This window comes from Petromyzon marinus, chromosome 39, assembly GCF_048934315.1.
Source record: "Petromyzon marinus isolate PM22_M1 ecotype Great Lakes invasive population chromosome 39, UKy_Petmar_22M1.pri1.0, whole genome shotgun sequence".
Lineage (NCBI taxonomy): Eukaryota > Metazoa > Chordata > Hyperoartia > Petromyzontiformes > Petromyzontidae > Petromyzon > Petromyzon marinus.
The window spans coordinates 10,323,955-10,351,949 of NC_133705.1; the positions used below are offsets into that span (position 1 = coordinate 10,323,955).

At 52.2% G+C, this 27,995-nt stretch overlaps 1 protein-coding gene across 1 annotated transcript in view; it reads left to right on the forward strand.

The window, feature by feature from the left end:
• The first annotated feature begins 961 nt into the window (after positions 1-961).
• Positions 962-27,995, forward strand: part of INTS11 (integrator complex subunit 11) — a 31,437-nt gene continuing 4,403 nt past the window's right edge. The window contains exons 1-15 of the mRNA XM_076072912.1: positions 962-1,329; positions 2,543-2,640; positions 4,861-4,934; positions 5,621-5,849; positions 7,668-7,766; positions 8,875-8,909; positions 9,827-9,965; positions 10,981-11,045; positions 12,996-13,185; positions 14,157-14,240; positions 16,512-16,601; positions 19,461-19,623; positions 23,634-23,741; positions 24,656-24,717; positions 27,750-27,898. Of these exons, the coding sequence (XP_075929027.1) occupies positions 1,302-1,329; positions 2,543-2,640; positions 4,861-4,934; positions 5,621-5,849; positions 7,668-7,766; positions 8,875-8,909; positions 9,827-9,965; positions 10,981-11,045; positions 12,996-13,185; positions 14,157-14,240; positions 16,512-16,601; positions 19,461-19,623; positions 23,634-23,741; positions 24,656-24,717; positions 27,750-27,898 (1,613 nt within the window). The 5' untranslated portion in view covers positions 962-1,301. The remainder of the gene's footprint in view (positions 1,330-2,542; positions 2,641-4,860; positions 4,935-5,620; positions 5,850-7,667; positions 7,767-8,874; positions 8,910-9,826; positions 9,966-10,980; positions 11,046-12,995; positions 13,186-14,156; positions 14,241-16,511; positions 16,602-19,460; positions 19,624-23,633; positions 23,742-24,655; positions 24,718-27,749; positions 27,899-27,995) is intronic.

A 27,995-nucleotide genomic window follows, 5' to 3' on the forward strand; every position in this document is an offset into this window, starting at 1 on the left:
CCCCCCCCCACTCGTCACACGGCGTCACAGAAAGTCAGACCCCCCCTCAACTATGACGTCACAAAGCTCTGCCCCCCCCCCCAAAACCATATTTCCATTTTGAAAATAAAACATGCTTCAAATGGCTTTAAACTATTGTCATTGTAGTGAGTATTTAATGTGGCGCTGCACTCTGATGTTGCAGGAGAAAACATTTATTTAAAAAAGTACTGTATATTTAAGTAGAACGTGTTGTCTATATTTATTCAAAGTTGCGCATTTTGATGTGACGTCACATTTCTCAAACTCCCCCACCCCCGCTCGTCACACATCGTCACAAATGTCTGACCCCCCCCCCCAGGTGCGTGACGTCATTTATGGACGGCCCCTTATATAATAGTATACAATATTGGTTGCGAAAGGCCGCGACGTGTTAAATGTAACGACACGCTTGGCTTTTGGGATGTCTCCATTCGTAAGATTGGTAAGGTGCGTGACGTCACTTTGACAAGCCACGTGGGCGATGACGGTCACCCCTGTCGGATTGCGCTTGGAGTAGGGTGGACGTGACGTCATATCGTCGGAACCATTTTTTTTAGCTGCCGGTACCCTCCCTGGCAATGAAATAGTTTTGTTTAAAAAAATGTTTAAAACACCCAAGTAGATTTCGATTTAAAGCTTTCGTGACTGCAGGGATTCATATTCTTGGTTCTTTCGGTAAATAATATTTTATTATTTAAAATTGTATATTTTTTATTTTATTATTTTATTATTTCCCTTCTACGTGACTTTACCGAAAGAACCAAGAATAAGACACCGAAGTAGACAACGAGACATCAAGTCTGCAACAGCCACACACACGCGATATGTGGATAAATGTGTGCTGATAAAATTATACATGGACGTGACGTCGTTGCTCGCGTGACGTCACCTCAAAGTTTTTTTTAACGATGGCGTCACGGGAGACTGTAACGCCATTTTGTTGGTGACTAACGTCAACGTCATTTCATTGCAGGGAGCGTGACGTCATATCTCGTGCGGCCTGCTCACGTCAATCAACACAACTTATGCGAAAACAGTGCGGCACGTGCATTTAAATTGATAACAAAACAGCACATTTTGTCTAATGTAATGCTCGCTGTGGGTGAATAAATTATATCAAAATCTGGGGGCGTTCGCTAAGTGAGTGAGGCCACTTTACGTGTGGTTGCGATTGAGGTTTGTATTTATTTTTCTCGGGAGTTTCCGTGAGGGGACCCCGTCGCCTGGATTTCGCCGCGGGAAGCCTAGACGAGGCCGCCGGCCGGTGGGATCCGTGGAAGATGCCCGAGATAAAAGTGACTCCGCTTGGTGAGTGTAGCAGTGGGAGAGATGAGTGCGAGCTGTTAATCCACTGCTGGATGAGGGCCTCCGCCACACGCTTTGTGGGCCGTGGGGTGCTGTTCACTTGACCATACTTCACCACACCGGTCAGTGCGGTTTGGTGAAGGCGGAGAGCATCTCCCGTGGGAGGCACGTATAGTACTGTACAACTATGGATTTTGTGGGAGGCACGTATAGTACTGTACAACTATGGATTTTGTGGGAGGCACGTATAGTACTGTACAACTATGGATTTTGTGGGAGGCACGTATAGGACTGTACAACTATGGATTTTGTGGGAGGCACGTATAGGACTGTACAACTATGGATTTTGTGGGAGGCACGTATAGTACTGTACAACTATGGATTTTGTGGGAGGCACGTATAGTACTGTACAACTATGGATTTTGTGGGAGGCACGTATAGGACTGTACAACTATGGATTTTGTGGGAGGCACGTATAGTACTGTACAACTATGGATTTTGTGGGAGGCACGTATAGTACTGTACAACTATGGATTTTGTGGGAGGCACGTATAGGACTGTACAACTATGGATTTTGTGGGAGGCACGTATAGTACTGTACAACTATGGATTTTGCTGTCTGGCCCTCATGCTGTGAATGGTCACCATCCAACCTCTGTGCTGCATGTACGTTTGTTGAACTTCTTTCGCACCGTACGTAGCCAACCGCGCTACTCTGAGGTGTGGGGGCGGGGGTGGTGGTGAGGAACACGGCAACAAACTAAACACAAAAACAACAAAAATCACGACGTTTCGGCCACAACACAAGCGGCCTTCATCAGGTGAAGGGACCAGGCTGTCTCGAGGACACCTGATGAAGGCCGCTTGTGTTGTGGCCGAAACGTCGTGATTTTTGTTGTTTTATTTTTTCACCTACGTGACTTTACCGAATAGAACCAAATAGTATGGATCCTTGCAGTCACGAAAGCTTTAAATCTACAATTTCTTGAGAAATTAAAAGCCGTGTGATCGTAGGCGACAAATGGCTGCACAGAATCAGAATGTGTATTTATACCGGAGGAATCCGATGAGCTACAAAGCTCTTTCGTTTTTTCCCCGATGCCCAGTCGGGGGGCCACCTGGGCCAACTGACGGACACTTCCATCACGGGGTGCGTGTCTCCGCTGGTCTGTGTGACTGTCGCCTCGTTATATCTCCACCCCCCCCCCGCCGGCAGGAGCCGGGCAAGATGTGGGAAGGAGCTGCATTCTCGTCTCCATCAGGGGCAAGAATATCATGCTCGACTGCGGCATGCACATGGGCTTCAACGACGACGTAACGACACCAGGGATACCGCTCATGTTTACCATACTATAGTAGTTGGGTTAGATCCCGTAAATATATGTTAACCGCCCACCCCCACCCCCCACTTGACACAGCCAATTAGTGAGGTTTGTCACGTAAACCAAACGTGCCAATTTAGGTACTGTTTCAGCACACCACCCGGTTGAGTGTTGGAGAGTAAACCCACCACAACATTTACGTTTCGCCGGTAATTACAACAAGCAGCATCATCAGGCGACAGCCAGAGTTGCGGAGGAATCGTCCTCCTGTGCTTCGGTCTTAAATAGACGGGGGATAGATGTGATGTCGTCACCTGTGAGCCAATCAGGTGCGGAGACCAGAGATGGGGGGGGGGTGGGAGTTAATGTATCCATATAAATGGAAATGGATATCTATTTTTGGTTTGCAATTTACACTCCCCGATTTTCTATCAAGACGGTGCTATTGGCGTCACGGCGTGAGACCAAGTACAGGTTTCCCCTCGCTTTATGCTTGTTCGGTGTGTGCGATTTCACGCCGTATACGCAGCTAACCATTTTACTACACAAAATTCGCTGAATGCGGTTTGAATTCACTCGCACGCGGCTATGGCGGTCGGACGTGGGGAAACATTGTGTGGAACGCATCTGCCGAGAGATAGCTTGCAGGGCAGCTCTTTGCATTCGGGAACTTTTTGACCAAAGCGGATAGCATAGACCTACTTCTGAGATCCCTACATACAAGTTTCCTGGGATCCGCATACAGTAGCGGTCAGCACTTTGCCACCGACTCTCCGGGAATATTGTTTATTGAGGCGGTCAGATTGCTCTGACCACGGTGGCTAGGAGATGTTAACTACCTCGCCTGGAATGCAGGAGGTCGTGGGTTCGATCCCGACCTTCAAAGCCTGTATACGCATATCTCTCTCCCGATGGTCACGTGTATTTTTCTCCGGGTCCTCCGGATTTTTCCCTCCACATTCAGAAAACACCCGTTTAGAGTGTTTGCCTGCTATACATTTCTACACAATAAGTCACTTTGTTGAGCTGGTCGCTTCTAAAAAAGAGAGGCTCTTACCTGTTCAAATAGAAAAATAGTTTGATTAGCTCAGGTTGCAGACAGCTGAGCCAGCATCAGCACCACTCAGAGTCTATGTTTGAATCTGGGTCTCAACCTCCCAAACCGTGATTAATACTGGTTCTAAAGTGTGGCAAGTTTTTAGGTCCATACTCTTTAGTTCTATTCGGTAAAGTCACGTAGGTAAAAAATTAAAATAAAATAAAACAATAAAAATCACGACGTTTCGGCCACAACACAAGCGGCCTTCATCAGGTGAAGGGACCAGGCTGTCTCGAGGACAGCGCTGGGATTTAAATCTAGAAAGTTTTTAGGTCTCAGCACTGGCTACCAATGAATGGTTCCACAAAAATGTAATATTAATTTTACTTTTTTTAACCTAGTTTGAATACAGTGAACATTTTATCTAGTAAAATTAAGATTGTTTGGATTTGTATTGCATCTAAATGTGACCACATCTCAAGACAAAATATGAATCTAAATTCCATCTCTGTCATTTAAACAATTTATTTTGATTGACATGGCAACAAACACTTGTTGCTGGGTATGTGAAAGCTGTGTCCCCTCGTGTGGATGAAAGAGCTTACTGAAGTAACCTCAGATGTACTTCTGTCATGTCATCTTCCAAGGAGCCATTCTGACACAGTGTGATGTATGAACTACAAAGTTGCGAATGAGAAACTCCTCATCTCTTGACAAAAGCAAAATTGTGTTGTAATTATGTAATTAGATTGATACATCTCCTATGTTCTACCTTAAATTTTGATTTAAAGCCTTCGTGACTGCAGTAATTCATATTCATAGCTCTTTCGGTAAAGTCACGTTGAAGGGAAACAATAAAATAATAAAATATATATAAAAACCAATAAAAAATTTTTTTATTTTATTGTTTCCCTTCAACGTGACTTTACCGAAAGAGCTAAAAATATGTTCTACCTTGTTGATTGCGTTCACGTAAATGTTTATTTTCATTTTCCACAAATCTTAAATATTGTCTTAAGACACACGAATCACATGTGACAAACGGAGGAATCGTCGAATGCCCTGGACCTTTGTCATTGACACTGCACGGCGTGAGTGAACGGCGCGATGCGGTGAGTAACTTCCCCCCATCCCTGCCCGTGTCTGCCGTGCTCCCGTGTCGATCGCGTGCAGCGAAGGTTCCCCGACTTCTCGTACATCACGCAGAACGGGCGGCTTACGGATTTCCTCGACTGCGTCATCATCAGGTAGTGCCAGTGATCTGGGCTACCACACTTCCGCCGTCACTATTTGCGGTAAAAGCGTGGCGATCCAGAGGTCCTGCTGCTGCTACTGGTGGTAATGGTGTTCAGTGGTTGCGGTGGTGATGACGGTTGTGGTGGTGATGATCGCATTGGTTATGATGGTAATGATCACGGTTGTGGTGGTGGCAAAGTCGCAATCATTACATTATGTTACTCGCATGGCCAGCGACCACATGCCCAAGCAGCTTCTGTTCGGCCTGATATGAGGGGGTTTATTTGGTGCGGCACAAGCTAAATCGGAGGTGGGTTGATGCTCACGGTACCTGTGATGGTGGTGATTCCGATGGTTGTAGCCCTGGTTATGGTTGTATCACTGCTGTTGCGGCTGCTGCTTTTGAGTTGCTGCTGCTGCAATTACTTGTGCTGCTGCTTCTGCCGCTGTTTCTGTTGTTGCTTCTGTTGCTGCTGTTCGTGACGCTGCTGCCACTGACGCATTTGTTGATTTCGATGGTGTTGCTACCGCCTCTCTCTATGTCGCTGCAGTCTGCTGTTTGCTTCGATGTTGCTCATTCGTACGTTTTTCTGCTGCCACTGCTGCTTTTACACTGCCGTTGTTGTTCATACTGCTGCTACGTGTCACGGATAGTGCCGGTAATTGGCAAGTTTGCGCCCCCGCCGTCTGCACCCAGCCACTTCCACCTGGACCACTGTGGTGCCCTGCCGTACATGTCGGAGATGGTGGGCTACGACGGGCCCATCTACATGACCCACCCGACCAAGGCCATCTGCCCCATCCTGCTGGAGGACTATCGCAAGATCACGGTGGACAAGAAGGGCGAGACCAACTTCTTCACCTCGCAGATGATCAAAGACTGCATGAAGAAGGTGGTGGCCGTCAACCTCCACCAGAGCGTGCAGGTGAGCAGGGACACACGCACGGCGCTCTGTCTGTCCATCCATCCATTCATCTGTCCATCCATCCATCTGTCCTTCCATCCATTCATCTGTCTATCCATCTGTCCATCCATCCATCTGTCCATCCATCCATTTGTCCATCCATTCATCTGTCTATCCATCTGTCCATCCATCCATCTGTCCATCCATTCATCTGTCCATCCATTCATCTGTCCTTCCATCCATTCATCTGTCTATCCATCTGTCCATCCATCCATCTGTCTGTCCATCCAATCATCTGTCCGTCCATCCAATCATCTGCCTATCCATCTGTCCATCCATCCATCTGTCCTTCCATCCATTCATCCATCCATCCATCTGTCCATCCATTCATCTGTCCTTCCATCCATTCATCTGTCTATCCATCAGTCCATCCATCCATCTGTCCATCCATTTGTCCATCCATTCATCTGTCCTTCCATCCATTCATCTGTCTATCCATCTGTCCATCCATCTATCTGTCCATCCATCCATCTGCCCATCCATCCATTCATCTGTCCTTCCATCCATCCATTCATCTGTCTATCCATCTGTCCATCCATCCATCTGTCCATCCATCCATCTGTCCATCCATCCATCTGTCCATCCATCCATCTGTCCATCCATCCATCTGTCCATCCATCCATCTGTCCATCCATCCATCTGTCCATCCATCCATCTGTCCGTCCATCTGTCCATCCATCCATCCATCTGTCCATCCATCCATCTGTCCGTCCATCTGTCCATCCATTCATCTGTCCATCCATCCATCCATCTGTCCATCCATCTGTCCTTTTATCTATTAACCCGTTTATTAATTAGTCTATTTGTCTGTCCATTCGTTCGTCCGTCCGTTTGTCCATCAGTCCGTCCTTCCATTCATCAGTGAGCTGGAGATCAAGGCGTACTACGCGGTGTGTTTTGGGGTGTGAGTGTGTGGTGAGAGGTGAGTGTGTGTCGGGGTGTGTGTAGTGAGTGTCTGGTGAGTGAGAGCTGAGGGAATCATGCTGTATAGCTTCACCAGGTGGATGACGAGCTGGAGATCAAGGCGTACTACGCTGTGTGTGTGGTGAGTGAGTGGTGAGTGTGTGGTGAGTGAGTGGTGAGTGTGTGGTGAGTGAGTGGTGAGTGTGCGGTGAGTATGTGGTGAGTGTATGGTGAGTGTGTGGTGAGTGTGTGGTGAGTGTGTGGTGAGTGGTGAGCGGTGAGTGTGTGGTGAGTGAGCGGTGAGTGAGCGGTGAGTGTGTGGTGAGTGAGTGGTGAGTGTGTGGTGAGTGTGTGGTGAGTGTGTGGTGAGTGTGTGGTGAGTGTGTGGTGAGTGAGTGGTGAGTGAGTGGTGAGTGTGTGGTGAGTGAGCGGTGAGTGTGTGGTTGAGTGAGTGGTGAGTGTGTGGTGAGTGAGCGGTGAGTGTGTGGTGAGTGTGCGGTGAGTATGTGGTGAGTGTGTGGTGAGTGTGTGGCGAGTGTGTGGTGAGTGTGTGGTGAGTGAGCGGTGAGTGTGTGGTGAGTGTGTGGTCAGTGTGTGGTGAGTGAGCGGTGAGTGTGTGGTGAGTGAGCGGTGAGTGTGTGGTGAGTGTGTGGTGTGTGGTGAGTGAACGGTGAGTGAGTGGTGAGTGAATCGTGCCGTGTGTTCCCGCCAGGTGGATAATGAGCTGGAGATCAAGGCGTACTACGCTGTGTGTGTGGTGAGTGTGTGGTGAGTGTGTGGTGAGTGTGTGGTGAGTGTGTGGTGAGTGTGTGGTGAGTGTGTGGTGTGTGAACGGTGAGTGAGTGGTGAGTGAATCGTGCCGTGTGTTCCCGCCAGGTGGATAACGAGCTGGAGATCAAGGCGTACTACGCTGGACACGTCCTGGGAGCCGCCATGTTTGAGATGCGCGTGGGGCCCGAGTCGGTGGTTTACACGGTGCGTGAGGTCGTAATGGCCGTGTCGGAGATTAAAAACTTACTTATACAAAAATTATTTTACCAAGTAAGGCCTCGCTGAGATTTTTATAGCTCTTTCTTTTCAGAAGCGACCTGGCCACAAATGATAGCTCAACGAAGTGGGCTCATCATCATCGTGTGGAAATTTATAGCAGCCAAATGCTGTGAATGCATGCAAACCTTGATTCAAGAACTGGGGTTTGGTGTATTTTCTCTTGAGGAAGATTCCTAATGGCCATGCCATTGACACTGACACAACATCATTGAAAATCTAGTTTCAAAGTCGCAGACTCGATTTGCTAATGGCAATGTCAGGGACACTGTTAAATACCTCGCCTGGTATGCAGGAGATCTTGGATTTGATCCATACCCTTGACACCTGTATATTTTGGGTTTGCGTGTCTCTCTCCCCGTGGTCATGTGGATTTTTCTCCGGGTCCTCCCGTTTTTCCCTCCACATATGGAATCAGGATGCGTTTAGAGTATTTGGCTGCTATACATTTCCACACGATGATAAGCCACTTTGTTGAGCTATCGTTTGTGATCAAGTCACTTCTGAAAAAGGCTCTACAGCTCAGTGGGCCTTACCTGGTAAAATTTTAAAAAGTTTCGTTTTCTTTAGCAGTTCCAAGCTTCTGGGTTTTAGTCCTGGAGCTGGCTGTGTCTCAGCTGTGTCTGAGATTTCCTCGCTGAATAAAAGGCAGTAATATCATTATTATATCAGCCTTCTACACCTTCTGCAAAGAGTGTTTGTTGGGGGTGAGCAGTAGTGTAGCGGTTAGTGCTACGCTGCGCTACGAACACGGAAACCCGAGTTCGTTTCCTGCTCACGGCTACCAACACCGGTGACGATTATCTAAACCGGTCCTGGGCCTCTCCTAGGTCGACTCAGCCTCAAACGAGTACCTGGTGCGATGTGTAAACATCGCCGCTGAGGAGACAAAGGCGGCCGGGCGTGGTGCTGGCCACCCACCCCCTCGTGTGCCGTGCCGGCCTTCATAGGTGCTCGCTAACAGCACTTGACCCAAAAATTGTTAAACCTATATGGGGGATCTTTGTCTTTCTTTTTGTTTTGTGTGTTTTTGCAGGGAGACTATAACATGACTCCAGACCGGCATCTCGGGTACGACGGCGCACACTCTTGTTAGATCGCTTAAGTTGATCGAAGTCCACGTGTAGCGGGGTGGAATCATAAGATATTGAATGGAGAGAGAGAGGGATTGTGCAGTGTAGCGGTTGGCGCGGCTGCGCTACGAACCCGGCGACCCGAGTTCGATTCCCGCTCGCGGGCACCACCGCGATGGAGTACCCGAACCGGTTCTGGCCCTCCCTGGCGTCGACTCGGCCTCGAGGGTGTTGCCCGGTGCGGTGAGAAAACACCGCACCTGGGGAGACAAAGGGTGTTGCCCGGTGCGGTGAGAAAACACCGCACCTGGGGAGACAAAGGGTGTTGCCCGGTGCGGTGAGAAAACACCGCACCTGGGGAGACAAAGGGTGTTGCCCGGTGCGGTGAGAAAACACCGCACCTGGGGAGACAAAGGGTGTTGCCCGGTGCGGTGAGAAAACACCGCACCTGGGGAGACAAAGGGTGTTGCCCGGTGCGGTGAGAAAACACCGCACCTGGGGAGACAAAGGGTGTTGCCCGGTGCGGTGAGAAAACACCGCACCTGGGGAGACAAAGGGAGCTGGGCATGGCGCTGGCCACCCGCCGCTTCGTGTACCGCTTCCGGGCTTCATTGGTTGGTGTGCAGTTGCCCCAGCTGTCTGGTTAAAGTTATACGGGGGATCTTTGCCTTATTCTCAGCTCTTTCGGTAAAGTCACGTTGAAGGGAAACAATAAAATAATAAAAAATATATGTTTCCCTTCAACGTGACTTTACCGAAAGAGCTAAGAATATGAATTACTGCAGTCACGAAAGCTTTAAATAAAAAAAAATTGATCTTTGCCTTGCGCACCCGGGTGTGCGTGCGTCTGTGCGTCGGTTTAACGCGTAGGCTTCCGCGTCTGCGCGTCTGCTCGTCTGCGCGTGCGTGTTGCAGCGCGGCGTGGATCGACCGCTGCCGCCCGGACCTGCTCATCAGCGAGTCGACGTACGCCACCACCATCCGCGACTCCAAGCGCTGCCGCGAGAGAGACTTCCTGAAGAAAGTGCACGATACCGTGGAGAAGGGCGGCAAGGTCAGCGCCACGGGCAGTGGCCACGGGGGACGGAGATGGGGGGCAGGCGGTAGAGATGGGGGGCAGGGGGTAGAGATAGGGGGCAGGGGGTAGAGATTGAGGGCAGGGGGTAGAGATAGGGGGGCAGGGGGTAGAGATAGGGGGCAGGGGGTAGAGATAGGGGGCAGGGGGTAGAGATAGGGGGCAGGGGGTAGAGATTGAGGGCAGGGGGTAGAGATAGGGGGCAGGGGGTAGAGATTGGGGGCAGGGGGTAGAGATTGAGGGCAGGGGGTAGAGATAGGGGGCAGGGGGTAGAGATTGGGGGCAGGGGGTAGAGATGGGAGCAGGAAGTTCGATCTTTAACACTCTGGAACACGAGGGGGGAATGTGGTACCGCAGGGCCACGTCACCAACATTTTTTACACACACACGCACACACGCACACACATGCACAAAGACAAAGATCCCCTGTATAGCCTTAACAGACTGTTGGGGCAAGTGCTCTTAGTGAGCACCTATGAAGGCCGGCACGGCACACGAGGGGGTGGCTGGCCAGCACCGTGCCCAGCTGCCTTTGTCTCCCAAGTAGCGATGTTTACACACCGCACCAGATACTCATTTGAGGCTGAGACAACCTAAGGGAGGCTCAGGACCGCTTCAGATAATCGTCACCGGTGTCGGCCGTGAGCGGGAATCGAACTCGGGGGCCGCCGGGTTCGTAGCGCAGCACTAACCGCTAAACCACTGCTCTCCACGCACAGACACACACAACAACAACAACAACCGCCATTTGCCACTAAGTGGCGGTGACGTCACCACGACGCTTGTGCCAGGCTATGTGCACCCTGAGGCCACGTGAAGACAGACACGCACGGACACGCACGGACACGAACGGACACGCACGGACACGCACGGACACGCACGGACACGCACAGTCTCTGCCACGCTTGCTCGGCGTCGTTGTGACCACTCGGTGATTGGCTCGAGCGGCGCTCCCTAGCAGTTTGCTGTGTGTGCCCTCCGCGTGGCGGGGTAGGTGCTGATTCCGGTGTTTGCCCTCGGCAGAGCTCAGGAGCTGTGCATCCTTCTGGAGACGTTCTGGTGAGAGGCTCTGTTCGAACCGCATCATACAATCACACCGTCGCAACATCATACAATCACACTATTGTATCATACAATCACACCATCGCAACATCACACAATCACACCATCGCAAAATCACACAATCACACCGTCGCAACATCACACAATCACACTATTGTAACATCATACAATCACACCGTCGCAAACATCACACCATCACACTATTGTAACATCATGCAATCACACTTGTGACATCATACAATCACACTATTGTAACATCATACAATCACACCGTCGCAACATCACACAATCACACTATTGTAACATCATACAATCACACTATTGTAACATCACACCATCACACTATTGTGACATTATACAATCACACCGTCGCAACATCACACCATCACACTATTGTGATATTATACAATCACACCGTCGCAACATCACACCATCACACTATTGTAACATCATACAATCACACTATTGTAACATCATGCAATCACACTATTGTAACATCATACAATCACACCATCGCAACATCATGCAATCACAACATGACACAATCACAACATCACACCATCACCATTGCACCAATGCACAGTAACATCATACTAACACACAGCGCATCGCACCGCACCATCACACCAACACACAGCACATTGCACCAATACACGGGATGCTCCACACGTTTTCAAGGCTTATGATGGGAGGTAGTGTGGTAAAAAAAAAATGCATTGCTGTTGGATGAATATTTGAGCGCACTGTGAAACTCTGCGGGCTTAATGTTGCAGGGCTCACGAAGAGGAGGGACATGTGTCAAATGGTTGAGTGTGCGCCTTGGTTAAAGTCGCTTTACAAATCCAAGATATAATAGAATACAGGCATTCCCCGGGTTAAGGAAGACCCGGCTTACGGAAATCCGACTTTACCGAAATGTTCCCATAGATCGTGTAATAAAAAAAAAATCCATTCTGTGTGGGTAAATGTTAGCGTTGGTTACGTGACCGCAGGTAGTGCAGCGCGGTGAGGCTGCGGATGAATACAGTGGAGCGAGGCGTAAGGCACGGTTGGCTATGTAAGGTCAATGTGCCAGTCTCTGTGTCTCTATATGGAGTCTGTGGGTGTCTGTGAATCAATGCGTCTCTGTGAATCTCTAGTTTATATGTGAATCTGTGGGTATATATGTGAGTGGGTCTCTGTGTGAATATATGGGTCTCTGTAAATCTATGGGTCTGTATGTGAGTGGGTCTCTCTGTGAGGAGTCTATGGGTCTCTGTAAATCTGTGGGTCTCTATGTGAGTGGGTCTCTCTGTGAGGAGTCTATGGGTCTCTGTAAATCTATGGGTTTCTACATGAGTGGGTCTCTCTGTGAGGAGTCTATGGGTCTCTGTAAATCTATGGGTCTCTGTATGTGAGTGGGTCTCTCTGTGAGGAGTCTATGGGTCTCTGTAACTCTATGAGTCTCTATGTGAGTGGGTCTCTCTGTGAGGAGTCTATGGGTCTCTGTAAAGCTAACGGTCTCTATGTGAGTGGGTCTCTCTAGTGAGGAGTCTATGGGTCTCTGTAAATCTATGGGTCTCTATGTGAGTGGGTCTCTCTGTGAGGAGTCTATGGGTCTCTGTAAATCTATGGGTCTCTATGTGAGTGGGTCTCTCTGTGAGGAGTCTATATGGGTCTCTGTAAATCTATGGGTCTGTATGTGAGTGGGTCTCTCTGTGAGGAGTCTATGGGTCTCTGTAAATCTGTGGGTCTCTATGTGAGTGGGTCTCTCTGTGAGGAGTCTATATGTCTCTGTAAATCTATGGGTATCTATGTGAGTGGGTCTCTCTGTGAGGAGTCTATGGGTCTCTGTAAATCTATGGGTCTCTATGTGAGTGGGTCTCTCTGTGAGGAGTCCATGGGTCTCTGTGCGAGCCATCGATGAATTGCTCTGACCTCCCCCATCGCCCAACCGCACGGGCGCAGGGAGCGCATGAACCTCAAGGCGCCCATCTACTTCTCGACGGGCCTCACAGAGAAGGCCAACCACTACTACAAGCTCTTCATCACCTGGACCAACCAGAAGATCCGCAAGACCTTTGTGCAGCGCAACATGTTCGAGTTCAAGCACATCAAGGCCTTCGACCGCTCCTACGCCGACAACCCAGGCCCCATGGTGAGGGACGAAGGGCGGAGGTGGAGGACCGCCGGGAAGGGGTTTAGAGTTCTGCGGTGGCTAGGAGATGTTAACTCTCTCGCCTGGTATGCAGGCAGTCGTGGGTTCGATCCCAATCCTGACGCCTGCTGCTGTATATTTGGAGTTTGCGTGTCTCTCTCTCTCTCCCTGCGGAGATGTTGACTACCTCGCCTGGTATGCAGGCAGTCGTGGGTTCATTCCCGATCCTGACGCCTGCTGCTGCTGTATATTTGAAGTTGGTGTGTCGCTCTCTCCGTGGTCGCGTGGATTTCTCTCTGGGTCCTCCGGTTTTCTCTCTCCACGTTTAGAATCAGCATCACGCGTTTTTAGAGTATTTGGCTGCTCTTATAAATGTCCACATGATGATAAGCTAACTCGTTGAGCTATCATTTGTGATTGGCAGGTCGCTTCTGAAAAAATATTTACATAGCTCGGTGGGCCTTACCGAGTAAAATAAAAATAGTTTAATTTAGTTTCCGCGGTTCCTCGGCGCGCTCCGGGTTCTTCCCACGTGGGATCTCTCTGGCTCAGTTCCTGTCAACCCCTTATCACAGACCAATTCAGACCTTATTGGTCACCCCGTGCCCTTATAAAGCTCAACGTTCATCCTTTAAACTCCCATCACAAGGAGAGAAACACAAACAAATAGACAATGATTGTTGTTGTTGCCCGTAGTGAAACGGCTGTACGCCGTTTGGACCTGAAAACTCAATTTCCCTGTACAAGAATACGGGGGGCGGGGGGGTAAACCGTGTTGGTTGTGACAGGTACGCCGTTTGAATCCGCGCTCGGGAGAGATGGTAGCGGTTAAAGGGGGAGGTCTTCACCCAGCAGTGGATCGATCACGGCCGTCTGTGGCGATCGGCGATTGGTCGCCGTGCCTGTCCACCGGTGTCCACCCCCCCACTACCCCCCCACCCCCCCCCCCACCACCCCGTGTCACGGCGCAGGTCGTGTTTGCGACACCCGGCATGCTGCACGCGGGCCAGTCGCTGCACATCTTCAAGAAGTGGGCGGGCAGCGAGAAGAACATGGTGAGGAGGTGGCGGAGAGGTGCTGGAGCAGGGGGAGGGACAGACCATCGTCATCATGGTCGTCATCGTCGTCATCATCGTCTACATCGTCGTCATCATCGTCGTCACCGTACTTGGTGTCGGCGTCACGGCTGTCGTCACTTACGATACGGTCATCGTCGTCGTCATCATCGTCATCGTCATCATCATCGTAGCCAAAATCGTCCGTGCCACTGTGATCTTTGGCTTCGTCGTCATTGTCACCACCATCACCACCACCGTCTTCTTCATCGGCACCACCAGCTACCGTCATCGTCACCTGGCAGAACCAGAATCTTTATTGATGCTGGAGGAATCCGATGAGCTATAAAGCTCTTTTTCACAGACGTCCAGTAGGGGCGGGTCAGGAAGTCACAACAACAAACAGTACACAAACACGATAGGAGTGGAAAGTATGGGCATGCTAAACAAGTAAATAAAATACATAAAGTGCCTCGATTCCTGCCGATTTTTCAACACTAAATGCAAGCAGCAAAACATCAACAGCAGTCCCACAGCACACTAAGACAATCCCTCATTCACAGTCCCTCAATTACATTGCACGTAAACATTTTACTTTCGATACAAGGAGGCCAAGGATCATTTTCATTGTTACCAACCTTAATCGTCACCACCACAGTTATCAACACCATGATCACTGCCACGGCCATCAACACCATGATCACCGCCACAGTCATCAACACCATGATCACCGCCACAGTCATCAACACCATGATCACCGCCACAGTCATCAACACCATGATCACCGCCACAGTCATCAACACCATGATCACCGCCACAGTCATCAACACCATGATCACCGCCACAGTCATCAACACCATGATCACCACCACAGTCATCAACACCATGATCACCACCACAGTCATCATCACCATGATCACCGCCACAGTCATCAACACCATGATCACTGCCACAGTCATCAACACCATGATCACCGCCACAGTCATCAACACCATGATCACCGCCACGATCATCAACACCATGATCACCGCCACAGTCATCAACACCATGATCACCGCCACAGTCATCAACACCATGATCACCGCCACGATCATCAACACCATGATCACCGCCACAGTCATCAACACCATGATCACCGCCACAGTCATCAACACCATGATCACCACCACAGTCATCAACACCATGATCACCACCACAGTCATCATCACCATGATCACCGCCACAGTCATCAACACCATGATCACCGCCACAGTCATCAACACCATGCTCACCGCCACAGTCATCAACACCATGATCACTGCCACAGTCATCAACACCATGATCACCGCCACAGTCATCAACACCATGATCACCGCCACGATCATCAACACCATGCTCACCGCCACAGTCATCAACACCATGATCACTGCCACAGTCATAAACACCATGATCACCGCTACAGTCATCAACACCATGATCACTGCTACGGTCATTAACACCATGATCACCGCTAGAGTCATCATCACCATGATCACTGCCACAGTCATCAAAACCATGATCACCGCTACAGTCATCAACACCATGATCACCGCCACAGTCATCAACACCATGATCACAGTCATCAACACCATGATCACCGCTACAGTCATCAACACCATGATCACCGCCACAGTCATCAACACCATGATCACAGTCATCAACACCATGATCACCGCCACGATCATCAACACCATGATCACCGCCACAGTCATCATTACCGCTACCACCATCCTCGTCACCATCATTGTCGCCACTACCATTATCTCCTTCACCACCACCACCAAAAAAAAAGATCCCCCATATAGCCTGAATTGGGGCAAGTGCTGTTAGCGAGCATCTATTAAGGCCGGCATGGCACACGAAGGAGTGGGTGGCCAGCACTACGCCCGGCCGCCTTTGTCTTCCCAGTAGCGATGTTTACACATCACACCAGGTACTCATTTGAGGCTTAGTCGATCTAGGGGAGGCCCAGGACCGGCTCAAATAATTGTCACTGGTGTTGACCGTGAGCGGGAATCGAACTCAGGTCGCCAGGTTTGTAGCGCAGCGCGCTAACCGCTACACTACCACCAACCCCCATCATTGTCATCAGCAACATCACTATCACCACCGTCATCGTCATTACCACCGCCACACCATCGTCATCATCATCACCACCACCTCCGTTACCACCACCGACACCACCGCGTACGCTTCGCGTGTGCTCGTGACCCCGTGCCGTCGCCGCTCCCCCCCCACCCCCGTCTCGCCCAGGTGATCATGCCGGGCTACTGCGTGCAAGGAACCATCGGCCACAAGATCCTGAGCGGGCAGCGCAAGCTGGAGATCGAGGGCCGACAGACGGTGAGCGCCGACGGCCGTCCCGAGTCACCGTAAACCGTACAAGTGGAACCTCGCGGCGCCCTCTGTCGCTCCACTGCCGGATGAAGGCCTCCCCCCATACCGCGACTCTCACGGGGGTTGTTCGACCATACTTCCCAAAGTTTGGTCGAGACTAAGATCTCCCCGTATGAAGGTCTGACAAGGCTATTCGGGAGATCTTTGCCCTGACCGTACTTCTTCACGCTGGTCGGTGCGCATTGGTGAAGGGGCGAGGGGACACCAGGACCGGTGGCTGGGAATCGGACCCGGGCCGTCGGGTTGGTGGTGCAGTGAGCTGACCACTGCGCCACCCGCTCTGCCCTAGGATGGACACACGTGGCTGCGTCAAGGGGAGTGGTGGCGCAGCGGTTAGCGCGCGCCACCGCTACGAGCACGGCGGCCCGAGTTCGATTCCCGCTCACGCCCAACACCAGTGACGATTATCTGAACCGGTCCTGGGCTTCCCCTAGGTCGACTCGGCCTCAAATGAGTACCTGGAGACGAAGGTGGCCGGCCGTGGTGCTGGCCACCCACCCCCTCGTGTGCCGTGCCGGCCTTCATAGGTGCTGCTCGCTAATGGCAGTCTGCAAGGGAGTGGCCTTTGTCTTTTTAGGTGTAAAAGTGACTATGCGTATGTGCTGTACAGTGAGGGAAAAAAGTATTTGATCCCCTGCTGATTTTGTACGTTTGCCCACTGGCAAAGAAATGATCAGTCTATAATTTTAATGGTAGGTTTATTTGAACAGTGAGAGACAGAATAACAACAAAAAAATCCAGAAAAACGCATGTCAAAAATGTTATAAATTGATTTGCATTTTAATGAGGGAAATAAGTATTTGACCCCTCTGCAAAACATGACTTAGTACTTGGTGGCAAAACCCTTGTTGGCAATCACAGAGGTCAGACGTTTCTTGTAGTTGGCCACCAGGTTTGCACACATCTCAGGAGGGATTTTGTCCCACTCCTCTTTGCAGATCTTCTCCAAGTCATTAAGGTTTCGAGGCTGACGTTTGGCAACTCGAACCTTCAGCTCCCTCCACATTTTCTATGGGATTAAGGTCTGGAGACTGGCTAGGCCACTCCAGGACCTTAATGTGCTTCTTCTGGAGCCACTCCTTTGTTGCCTTGGCCGTGTGTTTTGGGTCATTGCCATGCTGGAATACCCATCCACGACCCATTTTCAATGCCCTGGCTGAGGGAAGGAGGTTCTCACCCAAGATTTTACGGTACATGGCCCCGTCCATCGTCCCTTTGATGCGGTGAAGTTGTCCTGTCCCCTTAGCAGAAAAACACCCCCAAAGCATAATGTTTCCACCTCCATGTTTGACGGTGGGGATGGTGTTCTTGGGGTCATAGGCAGCATTCCTCCTCCTCCAACACGGCGAGTTGAGTTGATGCCAAAGAGCTCCATTTTGGTCTCATCTGACCACAACACTTTCACCTAGTTGTCCTCTGAATCATTCAGATGTTCATTGGCAAACTTCAGAAGATCCTCCCGTGTAGTTCTGGGCTGATTCCTCACCGTGCTCATGATCATTGCAACTCCACGAGGTGAGATCTTGCATGGAGCCCCAGGCCGAGGGAGATTGACAGTTCTTTTGTGTTCCAAATGCAAATAATCGTACCAACTGTTGTCACCTTCTCACCAAGCTGCTTGGCAATGGTCTTTTAGCCCATTCCAGCCTTGTATAGGTCTACAATCTTGTCCCTGACATCCTTGGAGAGCTCTTTGGTCTTGGCCATGGTGGAAAGTTTGGAATCTGATTGATTGCTTCTGTGGACAGGTGTCTTTTATACAGGTAACAAGCTGAGATTAGGAGCACTCCCTTTAAGAGTGTGCGCCTAATCTCAGCTCGTTACCTGTATAAAAGACACCTGGGAGCCAGAAATCTTTCTGATTGAGAGGGGGTCAAATACTTATTTCCCTCATTAAAATGCAAATCAATTTATAACATTTTTGACATAAGCTTTTCTGGATTTTTTGTTTGTTGTTATTCTGTCTCTCACTGTTCAAATAAACCTACCATTAAAATTATAGACTGATCACTTTTTTGGTCAGTGGGCAAACGTACAAAATCAGCAGGGGATCAAATACCTTTTTCCCTCACTGTATGTCTTTGTGTTTGTCTGTGTGCTTTGCGTCTGTGGGTTGTGTGTCCATGTGTGAGTGTGCTGTGCGTGTCCTGTGTGTGTGTGCTATTTGCATGTGTACTGTGTCTGTCCGCATGCATGTGCTGTGTGTGCTTGTGCTGTGTGTCTGCGCGTGTGTGTGTTTATGTGCATGTATGCGTGCATGCGTCTGTGTGTTCGTGTGTCCGCTTGCATGTGCTGTGTGTGCGTGAGTATGTCTGTGTGTCTGTGTGTGTGTACGCTTTGTGGGGGAGCGATAGTGTAGCGGTTAGCGCGCTGCGCTATGAACCTGGCGACTCGGGTTCGATTTCCGCTCACGGCCAACACCAGTGACGATTATCTGAACCGGTCCCGGGCCTCCCCTAGGTCGACTCAGCCTCAAATGAGTACCTCGTGCGGTGTGTAAACATTGCCACTAGGGAGTCAAAGACGGTCGGGCGTGGTGCTGGCCACCCACCCCCTCGTGTACCGATCCGGCCTTCATAGGTGCTCGCTAACAGCACTTGCCCCTACAGTCTGTTAAGGCTATACGGGGGATCTTTGTATCTTTGTGTACGCTTGCATGTGTGCGTATGTTGTGTCCGCGTGCGTGTGTCCGCGTGCGTGTGCTGTGCGTGCGTGCGCGTATCCCTGTGCTGTGTGTTGTGTGCCCGCGTGAGTGTGCTGTATGTGTGTGTGTGCTTGTGTCTCCGTGCGTGTGTGCGCGAGCAGCTGGAGATCAAGCTGCAGGTGGAGTACATGTCGTTCAGCGCGCACGCCGACGCCAAGGGCATCATGCAGCTGGTGCGCATGGCGGAGCCACGCAACGTACTGCTGGTGCACGGGGAGGCCAAGAAGATGGAGTTCCTCAAGCAGAAGATCGAGATGGAGTTCGGTGCGCGCACGCACACACGTGTGTGGCTTTGTCTTTGGGGTAGTGGGGAGCGGTGGTTCAGCGGTTAGGGCGCAGCGCTATAAACTCAGCGACCCCGAGTTCCATTCCCACTCGCGGTCAACACCAGTGACCGATTACATTATCTGAACGGGTCATGGGCCTCCTCTAGGTCGACTCAGTCTCAAATTATTACCTGGTGCGGTGCGTTAAACATCCCCACTAGGGAGACAAAGGCGGCCGGGCATGGTGCTGACTACCATACCCCCTTGTGTGCTGTGTCCACCTTCATAGGCGCATGTGTACATACGAGTGTTTGCGTCCGCGTCCGTGTATGTGTGCATGGTTGTGTATGCGTGTGTGCACGTGTGTGTACTCAAAAACAACCTCCTACCTCGTGGTGCTTGGATGGCAACGTTGTGGTGGACAGTGCCGTGGGGGGAGGGCCAATTGAGATTGGCCTTTCCCTTAATGGTGTCTGTAACCACCACAGCGGCAAAATGGGGGCTTTGGATGGGTGCAAGCGGCTGGTTACCCCTCCTTCAATTAACTACCATTAAAAAATGTATTAAGCTTGTGCCGGAGGCCCCGGGGGTACAGGCGTCTATGACGTCTCCTGGCCAAACCCCAGGAGACTGAATCCTTACACTCGGGGCTCCTCTGGAAACAACAAAAAGCCACTACAGATGGCCACGTGGAATGTTCGAATGCGCACTGCGGAGGAGAAGCTGCCACTCCTCTGGCGGGAGCTGGACCGGTACTGCCTGGATCTCTGTGGTATTCAGGAGGTCCGGTGGACCGGCTCTGGCTCCTGCCACCTTGAGGGGTAGAGATTCCTCTACTCGGGGCAGGAGACTGCCAAACAACAGGGAGTGGCTCTTCTTCTGAACAAAAGAATGAAGGGGCATGGAAGCGTGGCGGTGAGGTGTGGGAAGCTGTAAGCCCCAGGCTACTTTGGGCTCACCTTCCCATCAACCAGAGGCGAGGAGTGGTGGTCGTGGTTACTAATGCCCCCACCAAAGACGAGCATACGTGGAGGGATGCAGGCAAGGCAGATGATTCCGATGCCTTTCATGATCCCCTGTCACAGGTGCTGGCTAAAGTAGTCCCTTGGGATAGAATCATCTTGTTGGGTGACTTCAATGCCCGAGTTGGTCATGATGCTAGGACCTGGTCTGGAGTGATTGGAAGACATGGACCAGAGGTCTGGAGTGATTGGAAGACATGGACCAGATCAGCTCAATAACGACGGTAGGAGGCTGCTAGATTTTTGTGCAGCCCATGGGCTTGTAATTACCAACATGCTGTTTCGGCATCGGCGCATCCACACAACATCATGGATACATGCCGGGTCCAAGCAAGAACATCTGCTGGACTACATAGTGACGGAACAGCGGATGCGGGCCCATGTCCTTGACACCAGGACTTACCGTGGAGCTGATATGCCCACTGACCGTCGACTTGTCATCTGTAAGATGCGCCTGCCATGCTTCCACTCCGGTGGTGGGTGTACACCTAGGACCCCATTCAAACCCATTGTGGCATGGTCCCAGCTAGCTGATGAAAGTTGCAAGCGAGAATTTCATCATCGCTTGCGGCTGGGGTTGGCATCATCCCCCACTCCTCCTGATGTCGAGGGGAGGTTTAGGACTGTGGCTCATGCAGCTGCAATGGCTGCTTTGGGTACATGGTCCAGACCTTCTCAGATACTCTGCTGACAGAGGAGGTGTTTAGGCTGGCTAAGAAAAAAGCGACAGGCTCACTCTCATCGTCTACAGCATCCCACGTCAGAGAATGAGGAGGCTTGCCGCAGCCTTCACTCGGAGGTTCGGAGAGCCGTGAGGTGCAAGGATGGGTGGTGGTCACAGGTTGCTGAGGAGATGGAGTCTGCCTCAGCGGCCCGCGATCACAAATCTCTATTTAACTCCATCAAAAAGTAACCTGCAGCGCCACACCTAGTACCATCATTAGGGGAAAGAACTGTGATCCAATCTCCGACCCCCAGGAACAGGTTTGCAGATTTGCTGAGCATTTTTGTGAGGTCCTAGGGGAGGGGAAATCCCTCAGCCAGGAAAACATCGTGGCACAAAGTGGGAATGACCCTGCTGAGGCTGCAGTGCCTCAAATATTGGAAGAAGTCACCCCCTGTGAGTGGCTGGCTGAGGCACCATCTGTTGAGGAAGTACTGTAGGCGATCCAGAGCCTGAGACCAGGAAAGGCACCGGGCAGAGATGATCTCCCAAGCGAAATGCTGAGGGAGGGTGGTGTTTGTGCACAGACTGCCCTACATGACATCATAACAACAGTCTGGACCACTGGACAGGTTCCGCAGGATTGGAAGGATGCCCTGACGGTCCCCCTCTTTAAGAAGGGGAACCGCACAGACTCTAACTACAGGGGCATCTCACTCCTCAGTATGCCGGGAAAGGTCCTGGCAAAGATTAATCAACATCGCCTTGCCAGGCATGCGGTTTCAGGAAAGGGCGGTCCTGCACAGATGCCATATTTTCTGTCCGTCTGCTACAGCAGAGGTGTAGGGAATTCCAACAAGACCTACATCTCTGCTTTATTGACCTGGTCAAGGCCTATGATACCGTCAGTAGGCCTGGGCTCTGGGTTGTTTTTCGTGCTTTCGGAGTCCCTGACCCGCTATTCACGATCATTAAGGACCCGGATAAAACTACGTGGCCGGGAGTCAGAGCCATTCCCTGTTCACTATGGGTTGTGACAGGGATGTCCTCTGGCTCCCACATTATTTAACATCTATTTAGACCACGTAGTTTGTGAAGCCTTCAATAGCTGTATCGGAGGAATTTCTATCCGGTACAGATATAATGGGAGGCTGATTGATGCCCGGGTGCGGTCAAGGTATGGCTCCCTATTGCTCAACCACGTTATGTATGCCGATGATTTGGTAATAGCTGCTCATTCAGAGGAGGAGTTGGAGACGCTGCTGCTGAGACTGGAGTGTGCCACTAAGAGATGGTGCCTTACCATCAGCCCCACCAAAACTAAGCACCTGCCTGGGTATTTTGTACCATCGGACACTCCATCCCCACAACTCCCAATTGGTGATAGGGCAGTTGTGGAGAGAGTGGAGAGTTTCCCATACCTGGGCAGTGTGCTCATGACCGGCTCCAGTTTGACAGTAGAGGTCTCACTCCGAATCAGGCATTATCTTTTAATCAGTTGCGTAACACTGTGTGGAAGCTACCTGGTCTGTCGTTCTGCAAGAGTCTTCAGGTCTTCTCGGCCACAGTCATTCCCTCTCTTCTCTTAGCGATTGTGAAACGTGGACCCCCCTAATGGAATATCTTCACCGGTTAGAAACATTTTGGCTGGCCTGCCTACGATCCATCCTGGGTTTATCCAGGCTGGATTGTGTGCAGAGCTCACATATCCTTGAAAGATCTGGACAAAGTCCCATCCGTGAGCTCCTCCGGAAGGCAAAGCTGCGTTGGCTGGGTCATGTAGCCCACATGCCCAGCCACCGCATGCCGAAACAGCTTTTATTCGGCCGGATCGAGGGGGCTAAACGGCCGTGGCACGGGCTAGAGAAGAGATGGAGTGATGTGGTACAGGAAGACGTGGAGCTGAGTGGACTTGCCGATGGCCGGTACCAGCGGTGTCAAGATCGGCCTCTGTGGAGGAGGCTCGTGAAGGACGCTACCGGGCAGTTGGAGGCAGTCGCCCTCCAACAACAACGGAGGGCGGAGGAGCGACGCTCACAACAACGAGCGGATCGCCGGGTGGCTAAAGCACAGCAAGTTGGCACAGTCGGGGGCACAGGTGGTGCATCAGCCAGTCGTCTCAGTCATCTCAGTCAGTCGACCCGTGGCACCTGGGTCTGCCCCGTGACCTCCTGCCAGCAGGCTTTCGACACTTCACGCGGCCTCAACGTGCACATGGCCTGACACAAGCGTCTTGGTGACGTCACCGCCACTTACTTAGTGGCGAATGGCGGTTCTTGTTGTTGTACGCATGTGTGTGTTTGTGTACGCGTGCGTGCGTAGGGATCTCGTGCTTCATGCCGGCTAACGGGGAGACGTGCTCCCTGCCCACGTCGCCCAGCATCCCCGTCGACATCTCGCTCGGCCTGCTCAAGCGCGACGCCTCGCTCGGTAACCACAGAGGGAGCTCTCAGAACCCTCGCGCGAACCACTGCCCCCGTAACCCATCGGTGACCTTCACCGATTCAGAACCCTGGCACTAACCACGTCCCCCGTACCCCATCGGTAACCTTCACCGACTCAGAACACGAAACTTAACCCTATCGCTACCCATAGCACTAGCACTAACCCCAACCCGTCACTCGCACGAGCCTCAATGCTTAACCCATTGCTAGTTCTGTGGCCCTAACTGCAACCCATCCCTAGCACAAGCCTTACCCTTAGCAGTGATTCCCATACTAACCCCAACCCTGGCACTACTCCTTAACCCAATCGCCTGCTCCTTCATCACTTGTGTAGCCCCCGACGCGACACAAAACCCAAACTCTCGTGCTAACACTTAACCGTAATCCATAGCCCCGAACTCGCGACCCTTTAACCCTGACAACCTTCCCTCTCGTTAACATTACCCCCTGTATGAGTCTGTGGGTCCTCTGTGTGGGTCCATCGCCTTGTGACGTGTGTGTGGGTGCGTGTGGGCGTGCGTGCGTGCGTGGGTGCGTGCGTGCGTGGGTGCGTGCATGCGTACGTGGGTGCGTGCGTGTGTGGGGAGCGGTAGTGTAGTGGTTAGCGCGCTGTGCTACGAACCTGGCGAGACGAGTTCGATTCCTGCTCACGGCCAATACCGGTGACGATTATCTGAACCGGTCCTGGGCCTCCCCTAGGTCGACTCAGACTCAAATGAGTACCTGTTGCTGTAAGTACACATTGTCACTGGGGAGACAAAGGCGGCCGGGCGTGGTGTTGGCCACCCACCCCCTCGTGTGCCATGCCAGCCTTCGTAGATGCTCGCTAACAACACTTGCCCCATCAGTCTGTTAAGGCTATACGGGGGATCTGTGTCTTCCTGTGCATGGGTGCATCAGGGGCACCGCCGGACCCCAAGAGGCCGCGCACGATGCACGGTGCCCTCGTCATGAAGGACGGCGTGAGCCCCGCACCCAGCGTCGCACACACGGCCACCACAAACACACGGCGACCACACACACACGGCCACCACACACACACACGGCCACCACACACACACACAGCGACCACACACACACACGGCCACCACACATACACACGGCCAGCACACACACACACAGCGACCACACACACACACGGCGATCACACACACGGCCACCGCACACACACACACACGGCCACCGCACACACACGGCCACCACACACACACACGGCCACCGCACACACACACACACGGCCACTACACGGCCACCACACACACACATGGCCACCACACACACACACGGCCACCACACACACACACGGCCACCGCACACACACACACGGCCACCACACACACACACACACGGCCACCACACACACACACGGCCACCACACACACACACACACGGCCACTACACGGCCACCACACACACACGGCCACCACACACACACACACACGGCGACCACACACACACGGTGACTACACACACACATGGCCACCACACCTACACACACACACACAGCGACCACACCCACACACATGGCCACCACACACACACACGGCGACCACACACACACACGGCCACCACACACACACACGGCCACCACACACACACACGGCCACCACACACACACACGGCCACCACACGCACACACACATGACCACCACACACACACACGGTGACTAGACACACACATGGCCACCACACCTACACACACACACAGCGACCACACCCACACACATGGCCACCACACACACACACGGCGACCACACACACACACGGCCACCACACGCACACACACATGACCACCACACACACACACGGTGACTAGACACACACATGGTCACCACACCTACACACACACACAGCGACCACACCCACACACATGGCTACCACACACATGGCCACCGCACGCACACCATACATACACACGGCCACCACACACACACACGGCCAACACACACACACACACACGGCCACCACACATACACACACGGCCACCACACACACACGGCCACCACACACACACACACACACATGGCCCACACACACACGGCCAACACACACACACACGGCCAACACACACACACACACGACCACCACACACACACACGGCCAACACACACACACACGGCCACCACACACACACACGGCCACCACACGCACACACACATGACCACCACACACACACACGGTGACTAGACACACACATGGTCACCACACCTACACACACACACACACAGCGACCACACCCACACACATGGCTACCACACACATGGCCACCGCACGCACACCATACATACACACGGCCACCACACACACACACGGCCAACACACACACACACACGGCCACCACACATACACACACGGCCACCACACACACACGGCCACCACACACACACACATGGCCCACACACACACGGCCACCACACACACACGGCCACCACACACACACACGGCCAACACACACACGGCCACCACACATACACACACGGCCACCACACACACACGGCCACCACACACACACACACACATGGCCCACACACACACGGCCAACACACACACACACGGCCAACACACACACACACACGACCACCACACACACACACGGCCAACACACACACACACGGCCACCACACACACACACACACGACTACCACACACACACATGGCACACGGCCACCGCACACACACACACACGGCTACCACACACACGGCCACCACACACACACGGCCACCGCACACACACCGCCGCGGGGAGCGTTGGCGTAGCGGTTAGCACGCTGCGCTACAAACCCCGTAACCCATGTCCGATTCCCGCTCAAGGCCAACACGAGTGACGAATATCTGCACCATTCCTGGGTCTCCTCTCGGTCGACTCGGCCTCAAATGAGAACCTGGTGCGGTGTGTAGTAAACATCGCCACTAGGGAGACAAAGGCAGCCAAGCGTGGTGCTGGTCACCCATCCCCTCGTGTGCCGTGCCGGCCTTCATAGGTGCTACTCGCTAACAGCACTTGCCCCAACATTCTGTGTGAGCTTCCCCACCCACTTACCTCCGGTCATCCTCGCAGCAGCGGCTTTTGGCTAACCATCGAAACCAAAGACGGTCACCGCATCGCTTTCAGACGCGGTTCTGCGGCCCGTCTGGGATGCTCTCATGATTATTAGGAAGCCACTAGGAGCTGAACACTTTTTAAACCATCTAGATTGCAAAGCTAATTTCTTTAGTGCTGTTTTTTTGTGCTTGGTTTGCTCTTCTTCCCCCGCACCTCCGATTGGCACAGTTGGCTACATACGGTGTGGAAGAAGTTCAACACACTTACATATTAACTTAACTGCTATTTTTTATGCTACCAGGTAAGGCCCACTGAGCTTTTTAGCTCGTTTTAAGAAGCGACCTGGCCACAAATGATAGCTCAACAAAGTAGCTCATGACATGGAAATTTACAGCAGCCAAATACTCTAAACGCACGATGTTGATTCTTAATGTGGAGGGAAAAACCGGAGAACCCGGAAAAAAATCCACGCGACCACGGAGAGAGAGACACACAAACTCCAAATATACAGCAGCAGCAGCAGGTGTCAGGGTCGGGATCGAACCCACGACCTCCTGCGCACCAGGCGAGGTAGTTAACATCTCCTAGCCACCGTGATGATGATGAGAGAGACACCGCAAACTCCAAATATACAGCAGCAGCAACAGGCGGTCAGGGTCGGGATCGAACCCACGACCTCCTGCACACCGGGCGAGGTAGTTAACATCTCCTAGCCACCGTGATGATGATGACAGAGAGAGAGACACCGCAAACTCCAAATGTACAGCAGCAGCAGCAGCAGGCGGTCAGGGTCGGGATCGAACCCACGAACCTCCTGCGCACCAGGCGAGAGCGTTAACATCTTGCCACGGCGACACCCTTGTCCCAGCAGTCTGTGTGGGCGACATAGACATGGAGGGGGTATGGGGGAATCTTTGTGTTTGTCTGTCGTCGTCGTGGCGGTCGCCGCAGACGCTGCGGCTGCTGGCGCCCGAGCAGGCGATGCGGGAGCTGGGGCTGAGCGAGCACGTGCTGCGCTTCACATCCACGCTGCCGCTGCACGACTGTGGCGGCGCCAGCGAAGCGGACACCATGCAGCGTCTCTACGGACACCTCAAGGGGTGAGACCAGCGAGCCACCGGCCGTCCACACCCACCACCACCACCACCACCACGGCCAGGAAAGATTTTCAGAGAGTCTCAAGACTCACTTTCAGGA